Source organism: Mustelus asterias, chromosome 14 (genome assembly GCF_964213995.1).
Source record: "Mustelus asterias chromosome 14, sMusAst1.hap1.1, whole genome shotgun sequence".
Lineage (NCBI taxonomy): Eukaryota > Metazoa > Chordata > Chondrichthyes > Carcharhiniformes > Triakidae > Mustelus > Mustelus asterias.
Genome location: NC_135814.1, coordinates 65940183 through 65950228, shown reverse-complemented (window position 1 = coordinate 65950228; position 10046 = coordinate 65940183). Strand labels below are relative to the sequence as shown.

General features: G+C 39.8%; 1 protein-coding gene across 1 annotated transcript in view; it reads right to left on the bottom strand.

The window, feature by feature from the left end:
* Nucleotides 1-6100: 6100 nt before the first annotated feature.
* The window catches only part of fam171b (family with sequence similarity 171 member B), a 52608-nt gene continuing 48662 nt past the window's right edge, over nt 6101-10046 (bottom strand). The window contains exon 8 of the mRNA XM_078229223.1: nt 6101-7617. Within this exon, the coding sequence (XP_078085349.1) occupies nt 6216-7617 (1402 nt within the window). The 3' untranslated portion in view covers nt 6101-6215. The remainder of the gene's footprint in view (nt 7618-10046) is intronic.

The following is a 10046-nucleotide window of genomic DNA, read 5'->3' as shown; positions in this document are numbered from 1 at the left end:
CATTCTGGTCAGTGGTTAGTTGTACATCCTCGGCCATCTTCGATATCCATGTTTATTTCTAAAAATATACAACTCCTTGAATAATTCCTGGGTTTTTGTCTATTGTCATAACAGTGACTCCATTTATGGGAGCCTGCGCCCTTGAAAAAGGTGAATTTGAGGCAACTGTTAAATTTGAGTCTGTGTAATGGTCATCACAGCAGAAACTACAATGGCCCTTTAGCTTACAGAGGCCACATTTAAAGCTATTAATAGAGAAGCAAATGGTTGGATCATGAAAACAGCAATTTGTCATGTAGAAATGTGTATGAATGGCATTTGAATAAGTAGGGAAGGAGGAAAAGATGGTCAGGGTTTTCAGTCCTTGGATGCTTCCAGTCCCGCTTAGGTGACCACCCATGGCAGGATGGACAAACCACACAAAATGCCATAGACATTGGCAGGACTGGAAGATCCCACCAGGAGCCAATAGCCAGCTGCTTCCGTTGTCAGAAACTCACCATGTCAGAAACTCACCACGGGAAGGGGGGAAGAGAGTGAGAGTGAGAGTGAGAGAGAGAGAGAGAGAGAGCTAGAGAATCCCACCCATAGTTTCAAATCCCAACAGGTTTTTTCCTCTGACCTCTCCAAGTGCCACGGAACTGTGTCCTGTCCATCTGGTCCATCACTTGCTCTCATGTGAATGCATCAAAAGCAACTTGGAAAAAACCTAAGGGCATAGTGGCCTTTATTATCACAGGAAATGATGTGCTCCACATTTTGCTGTACGAGGTAGCACAGCTAAGTGGCTCTCTGTTAAAATGCATCTTACACACTGCTCCTCAATGGAGTTCAGGCATGATCTTCTGTTCCTGAGTATATATCCTTGCAATGCCTCCTGCACCATGCCTCCTATCCTCTTTTCCTGGGCCTGTGCAGCTCTTTGCTGCATTCCTTGCAGTAGCTCCTCTGTCTGGTTTGGGAGCCTCAATGGTAAGTTCAATAGCATTCCCATGTTCAGAGATTAAGAACAAACAAAATCTGTTAAACATTTCTTGCCCTCCACAAAAAACATTAAAAGCTGCTAACCGATGATCACTGTTGCATCTGGTGGGCAGATTAAAGTGACATTTCAGATGTCTGCGGACTCCAATTTAAAATGGCCCTGATTCAGGTACAAGACCTGACATCACATTTAAACAATGCCTGCGCTTGTTGCAAGCAAATGCCATTGACACACACGGAGTGCAATACGGCACATACTTTTAAAAAATTCATTCATGACATGGATGCTGCTGGCTGGGCCAGTATTTATTGCCCATCCCTAGTTGCCCTTGAACTGCATGGTTTGCTTGGCCATTTCAGAGGGTAGTTAAGAGTCAACCACGTTGCTGTGGATCTGAAGTCACATGTAGGCCAGATCGGATAAGGACTGCAGATTGCCTTCCCGAAAGGATATTAGTGAACCAGATAGGTTTTTCTGACAATCGACAATGATTTCACGGTCACAAGATTCTTAATTCCAGATATTTTTTATTGAATTCAAATTCCCCCATCTGCCGAGGCAGGATTTGAACCCGGGTCCCCAGAACATTAGCTGAGTTTCTGGATTAACAGCCCAGCAATAACACCACCAGACCATTGCCTCCCCAAAGTATTACAATGCTGTATTTGACTTTGCCACATCCATTTAGATCCTGAAAATGTGCACAATAGATCAGATTCTCCCACATTTGTGTTTATAAGAAGCAACATCTTCACTACTTTCACCATGATGCAGAAGCATCAGCTGGCACTTTTGGGACAGTAACTTCCTCTTAAAGCAAATCAGCCCCAATGGTGCCCTTGTGGGCATTGGAATGCCTCACATGGGTTTACATTCAAACCATGGCAGGATCAAGGTGGTACCCGGCCACAGCAATATTATGCGCATCAAGCAAGTTTCATGAGGATAGATCTCATGGTGGTCTGAATTTATTTTGCATTTTCTAATAAATGTTCTTGATCTCAGTCCATGCATTCGTTGTTTTTTTTCTGGGAACTTTTGATATATTTCTATTTGTTTTGTTCTCAAACCTTTATTTTAGTGTTCGAGTTGCTGTGGAAAGTTAACGCTGTCACTATGTCATCAAAACAGCACTTCATGGTGACTGCAAATTTTAGAAGGATGAAATAATAATTTGGGCAGGGGCATTGTTAGCAGGGCTAACATGCCAACACTGATGGATCACCACCACCTTCTCAAAGGCAATTAGGGAGGGTCAACAAATGCTGACCTTCCAAATGCTATACCGACAAAGGATAATAAAGTCATCCAAAAGCTGATCCTTCACCAGAATAGTCGAGCATCAGCCAAGTGCGCAATAGGCCCAGGTTCTGAATAAACTAATAGTGCGTCAAACAAAACAATTAGGGAAAATGAGGTCAAACCCTGTGTTGCAGACTGCAATGGACAAGCTCAACTTCATTTTTCCCCCATGCACTGTATGAATCTTAGTTTTAACCATATCAGGCAATAGTCATACCTCTTAGTCTTGCATGAAACATTCAATGTGGAATGTGCAAAAGGATATGTGGATATTTTTACAAAATAACAAATATAAGTTAATGAACATACAATTCCGATGCCATCATCTTGACTCCACCATCTTGAAACAACCCTTTGAGAAAAGAGACCAATGTTTAACATACATACGTAACAGGAAACAAAGTAAATTTCCTACTGCAAATGTGTAGCACTTCAGAGTCATGCATGTGTCAAATGAAATGGAAGCGGTGGTTGCTTTTTTTTTTAAAAATCACTTAGTTGTGAATTTGCTGCTTGTGAGTCTGTCTCCATCTATGGAACAAATACCATTCCTAACATCACAGGCTTTGGAATATGGACCAAGGTTCTTTTCTTCCCCTAAACTGTTATTTTCCTTTTCCTCAATGGCCTTCTCTAATCATCATCCAATCCCATGCCCTCTTACCGACGATTCAATTCTACATTTCAATTTGCTTTGATGTTTTGAATGTGCACCCAACCTCTTGATACCAAATCACTACAACCTGAACATTTCGGTGTCTGTTAATGGAGTCTGATATTATTGCTTCTTTCCAGTTTCCAAAGTGACACCAGGGTGTTAATGTGCCTTAGACAGACACAAAATGGCTAATCTATATAGCCTGTTTCACACCACTGTCCAAGATGAATTTCTAGCCTTGCTCTCGCTCCCAAATCTTGCCAACAGCTATTGCGTTAGCTTATTTCCACTTTCCTAGGTCTTTCATAATTTGGCATTCTCAGCCTCTCAAGATAGTTTGCAAGAAATTATTTTAAATGTTTTGAGGTAGGTGATAATGTCCACATCTTCCATCCAGTTTATGCTGCCTCATCAGTTTTGGTTTTCCCCAATTTGATCGAAAGCAAGCAGAGTCACATGAGATGTTCTGAGGCAACTTTGGAGAACTGTTTAATTTTTGGACATTTATGCTGCCAACTGGAGTTGGGATTATGGTAGAAATGGCAAGTATACTGGTTTCAAAATGACAGAATTTGGTCACAATTTGCCTGTAAGCATCTGAAGAAGTCATATGAACGCTAAGTGTTAACTATTTTCTCTCTCCACAGATATTGCTAGAACTGCTGCTTCTATAACAGGAGTATGTTATGCACAATGCTATGATAATCTGGATTGGGTTTTATTGCCTGTGCACTCTTTTCATTAATGTTTAATGTTATATAAATTGAACATTTGGAGAGAAATAATTTTGTTTAGTGCAATGTATTGTTTAAATAACTGCTGATATTAGGTATTAGTATGTATAACTCTTTGGTAGATCCCTTTGAAAATGGCATTAAGTTTAATGGTTCTTGTTCACAGAAAAACTGAATGTAGAAATATTCCAATTAAAGTGCACATTCTGTTGCTTGGCATTCACACCCTCACCCCACTTTCATCTCCTAGGTTACCTACAATTTGAAGCTCAATGGAAGGATCGGACCCGCACTGGGCAAACCACAATGCTGATGTGAACCTGCCAACAGAAGTAAGACATTGCTTCCTTATCCAGCTACAACAAATGGTTGGTCTTTGTTTGGAGTTTCCGCATGATACAGCTAAGGTTGGGGACTTGGTAAATTTAAAAATGCTTATTATTTTAAGTTTGATTTCACCCCTTCCACCCCCGCCTCCACCTCCAAGTAAACAAATTAGTTTTCTTATTAAATAAAGGCTTTGAAATTATAGTGTGAGATAATGCTGTATGAAAACCCAACATTTTCATCTGAATTTCCTCTATTTCAGTGACATCATTAATCTGTTTAAAATAAATGCATTCATGCTTCTGGTGAAATAGTAGACATAGGAATTTCAGACCAATGCATTCACAGCTACTGATTCCACAGCATGTTGCTCAGGTAATGCATTTTAGGTAACAATGCACTATATTATGTGCATTTGAGTCAAACACAATGTCAACGAAACTCAGTTACATTTTATTGGGTTTTAAGCAATGCATTAAAACAATTCTGAATTAATTCACTACTCCTTAGAAATACTATAGTGAACACGGGCATCTAATGGCAAAACTGGCTTTGATAATGAACAAAATGTATGAACATGCAACCATGCTGACATCACATTGAATAAACAAACACTTTTCTCCAAACATAGAATACAATAAAATACTTTCCAATGGTTTCACAAAACAGCAGGGTCCTGCTTTTGTCCCAGCATTTTGTCAACTACAAAACAAAAATGCAGACTGTTTTTCAAGGTATGTACCGAATACAAAATAAAATAACAACTCCGATTTTTAGAGCATGTAGTTACCAAGATTAAGTAGAATTAGTTCCAGGGCTGTATTCTGCTTAGAATTGTCTGGATTGTGGCAAACTGGAATAACCATAACATCAGCAGCATGATGCCATGTAGTTTATCAGCTTTAAAAGTCCCGGTAGTTCCTCAGAATTTGAAGGATATCTAAATGGAAATTCACACTGAAATGAAACAAGGTAGCTGCAACAAAATGACTGGGGCTCATTACATGAATCAGAACAATGGAAGCAAACATTACAGGTTTTTTTTTACATATATCCGCTTCTACATCTCTTGTTGGCAAAGCTCTAAAAACAATTTACTTTAACATTTTCTGCCCACCTCTGTCACAAGAACAACAAATGATAGTTATGCCTTCATGGGTGGGGTTAGAATTAGATGATAATTAACTTCAGTATTGTGCTTTCCATATTTTAAGGTGACTCACAAATATTGCTTATATTAAGACTTTTAAATTTAATTGTAAACTATGCCTCAATCTCTGTAGAATATGAACAGTAGCCTCTCATACTGCAAGTCCAAGCATCATTGAACCTCTGGACTTGGCAAACATTGCCATGTGAATCACTACTCCTGTACTCACTTGTAATGTTTTACAATTCTTCCCTGCTCTTAGTAAATTTGAAAGGTTTGTGCTTTTTGGGATTAGAGTTTTTTAAAACATACACATGACTTAATATTTTATAAAAGTATCCTTTAGTGTAAAACTATATACTGTTTCAAGTTTTGGGAATAAATTTAATTTGTAAATATTGCGAAAGGCAGTGTCTTCTATTTTTAAAAACAGACAGATCATAACAGCTGTCTAAAATTGAAGCTCCATATCTCATCCCTTTGTTGATACAGATTCAAGTTATGTCAGCATTCTATTCAGAATATATTTATTTAGTTTTTAGATCAGCTCTCATGTCTGGACACCACACAAATTGATTACAACAGACAAGAATCTGACTTAACCATCTCGATCTTTGGAGGGTAGGGTATTAACAGATTTACAAAACAGACTGACATTAAACATTAATATAAGAGACAAAAATTCACTTGGTTTCTTTCTTGCTAGTGATTTACAGTGGCAGAGGTGAGAGACTTTTAAAAAGGGACAAGTGGTTTGAAAGATAAAAGATACACGGTTTGGTTGTAAAAAGTTACTACCAACTGATCAGGTAACCTTTATCAATTTCTTGTAAACAGGTTCTGGTGCAAAAGTTTAAAGGGCACAAAGAACTTAGTGCTTAATAACCCTGTGTGAAAATATTTACAGTAAATTTAAGAGGAGTGATTCAAACAATACACTTTATACAAACAGGATGTCTTTATTCAGTACCACGAATTGTAACTAATCAATAAAATAACCATAGAACCAAAAACATGCTTTTGCTCCATTGTAAAGATTTGGAATCAAAGCAACTCGATTTAGTTTATAGAGATCAGAGGTCGTTCCTCTCTCTTTTGCCAAACACTTTTTTTACTGTCTTCCCCATCTTTATCAGTACTCATTTCTCCCTTTCTATCTGGAGGAGTTACACTGATCTCATCATCCTGCAAACTTCTGTCACTTTGTTCTTCTTCAACCTCAACTATCTGGTCACTTCCTACATCCAGCACATGTCTGAAGGAGAGGTCCTCTGGGGTACAGACAGTCGTCCCACTTTCACTGCCACTCAGATCCATGTCCTCTGAGTAATGGCTTTTCGAAGGAGGTGCACTTTTGATGAAAGTCTTTTCCTTTTCAAGCTTCTTGCCAGCATGGTGCTCATTCATGTCAACTCCAGAGTCAAGACTTGTATCATTGCTGTGTACCTTTTTCGGTTTCTGAGCAATCATGCACGAATGTCTGATTGGAGGTACTGGCTTACCTTCGAGTGATACAAACCATGCTCTGGGATGTGGCGATGGCTTGCTTTTGGTCAGTTCTAACAACGTCTGTTCGGATATCCCTTGCAGTTCAGCGGCAAATGGAGTCATTCCCACTGCCTCATTCAATGTGCCAGGTACAGACACAGATTCTAGCAGGTTGTTGCTGTATATTCCCCAGTTCATGGGCAGCACTGACTTGGAATCCATGACCTGTTTTGAGTTTATATATTCCTGTTGCCCCTGGAGAATCTGCTGTTGTCTGAGAGATACAGTCTGTTGTTGGGAGTGCAATGGCATTTTAGGAAGTGTCTGAGTGTAATTGTCCCGAGTTAGTGGCTCAGCCAAAGGGCTATAGACGATCTGCTTATTTCTGGGCAAAGTAGCTGACCTGGCAACCTGGTCTGGAGTGCAAAAAAGATCTTGGCTTTGCATGACAGCCATGGTTGGATTATAACTAGGCAATAGTTTGCTTGAAATGTGGGGTAATTGGTACATTTCTTCATTGTTAACCTGCTGGATTTTATGCTGCTCTTCTATCATCTCCTTTCTCCTGGCTAGCATTTTCATGTGTTTAATCTGTAATGCATTTTTGGGTAAATCCTTCGGGCTGTTGGCTGCATGCTGAGAGAGAGCTTCCTTGTGAAGATTATCGCTTATTTTCTTCCGAGACCGGACTGTGAAATTTTCAACGTAAATTTTGCAGCTCTCGTTATTTTGTTTCTCTGCGGTTTTATTCACAAGTTTACAGAATTGACCCACTTCTTTTTGAGACAGTTCTCTCTTTGGACTATAGGAGACTATCTTGGGCTGTTGAGAAGCAAGCTTTTCATCAGAATTTAAGTTTTCTTTGGTGACAGGGGGCAAGTTCATGTGAGTGGTTGAAGTGGTCTGGTCCTTCTTTGAGGTATCCAGTTTAATCTTGGTTCTTGGCTTTTTGTGTGGATGTTTGTATTTTCCTCTATCAAGAAACAGAAGTTGGTTTTAATTAAAAAGAACAAATGTTTTCAATATAAATGCTTAAGAGTATACTGGAGGCAGATTCTCTAGTGAATTGAATATATACGCAAGAAAGAATAATTTACACAGCTATGAGGAAAGAGTAAGGCGAGTGGGACTAATTGCATTGTTCTTTCAAAGAGCAGACTACCTTGCTGGGCACAGCAGCCTCCTTCAGTGTTGCATGATTTTATAAGGGTTAACACTAACTTTCAATTTTATTAAAAATATATACATTGGAAAGTTCCTGCATTGTCCTTTTTTTTAAAACACAAAAACATAACAGAAAATTGGGACAAGCAATTTCTGGTGCTAAAGGAAAGATGTACTTTTGGTAAGTTATTTACTTTAGTGAGTATGATGCCTACTTAAAGCAAAGATCCCACTCCAGACCGATGCAGTTAGTTCTATCAATAAAATAGTGATGCTTTGACCAAGATATTGTATTAACTTCCACAGATCCAGAACTTCTTTTCTCAAGCAGTGATTAATAGACCCCAGCTTAAGCTTAAAGGTGACACATTAGTGGTCATTAGAAGAAGCACATTTCATTGGGCTGGATTTTATGGTGAGCAGTGAAGCAACAGTCCCAGTCACTGGCTTCAAAGAAAGCTGACCACAAAGATCTAGCAATCTTTATCACACTGATTTTCCAACGTCAGTGTGAATCCAGCACCATATCTAGGGGATTTCCAGGCATCCTGCAAGTGATGCTAAAAGGTAAGCAAACCATCACATTGAAGTATTTCCACAGGCAGCAAACCAGGAAGTAAAAATCACTGGAACCTGCACGTTTAATTTAATATTTAACAAAAAGTAAAATAAGTGATTAGGACGTACAGAGGGGATTGAGGTAGGAACCAAAATACTATCCATTTAAAAAAAGTGGAACGTATTGAAATGAGAAAACCTGATGTTCCACAAATGTTAAATTACTCTTTATGGACAAGATGCTGTTTAGCAGTAAGTATTAACTTTGCACATTGTCTGTCCAAAAGGCTGATGTGATGTGTCTAGTCTGTGGGGGTAAAGAAAGTTAGCATGTTTCCCACTTGTGTGTGCTAATATGTTTCTCATTTTCGGCCTACATCACTGGCTAGCAGCAATGTGAGAAAAGAGCCAAATGAGTAAATTTTTCCTTGTAAGTACATGGCCTTTCCATTGATAAGTCCTCAGCTGTGCCTCCTCATGGTGGAACACAGAAACTGGGTCCCTTGTGGCCCCAGGCTAATGCTTCAGAAAAAACTCAAAGGAGGTTTGGCCCCCTCGGCATACAATGCACAGGCTCAACGGGATGTGGACAAGCCCTGGCATTCATGAACCAAACATCCAGCTATGGGCGGATAGCTCTACTGCCTTGTAGATACCTCAGGAGAGTCGAGTCTAAGGAAATAAACACTGACAAAAAAAAAATCAGTAGAGGCCACGAGCACACTGATGTCTAAACAGGTCACCTTTTCCTGCAATTCCTGCCACCAAACCGGTGCCAAATGTAGTACTTGATATTTTGCTGAACTCAACCTGGGAGGTTAAAGGAGGGCCCTGACTTTTCAGCAGTCCAAAGTCTCCATAAATTGGCTCAGATTTTCCCCCTGGAGAAAACAACCCAGTTTCGCTGCAGAGCATTAACATAACATGGAGATTGCATTTATGACTGATGAGAACTCAACTAGTGTAGAAAATGGGTACTACAGACCGTCTCTGACAGTGGGAGGGACAATTATGTCTCAGTGATCATTCATTGTGAGTTGGGCAGCCCCTGACTAGTAAGGTGCTGACACAATAAGCAAACAAGGTCAATAAAAGGGAAAAGATGCCAACTCTTTGACAAGTTGGAACACCAACCAGTACCAAATGCACACGATTGACAGATGACTTGTAGCTGATCAATGATATGTGCAAGGCAGCTGTGATCAACATGGAGCTCAATAGACTGAACACTGACATTGTTTCCCTATAAGAGACCAGGCTTGCGAAGAGCAGATCACTGAAGGAAAGACCATTGTATGTTCATCTGGCAGGAGAAGAATTCAGAGAAAATGCATGAAACAAGGCAAGGGCTACACTGGCAAGAAGCCACTACTCCTGATGATAAAACCCCCCCACAAATGATTCAGATGGTGTTCTCTCCAGCAGCTTCTCAATTCAAACATGGCCGGTTAACCTCATGAGTACTGATGCTCCAATGCTGTGTCACAACATTTTTACCTACTGAGGAACTGTAATGCAAAAAAGTGGATGTGGACCATAAGCCCTGGCTCCTCCTGCCTCAGTCACCTCTGGCTGGGAATGAGCTTTGTGCAACTAACACCTTCTTTCAAAACAAGCCATGCAACAATGTATCCTGAAGCTATCCAAGATTGGGGTACTGGCTCCAGCTGGATCTGATCA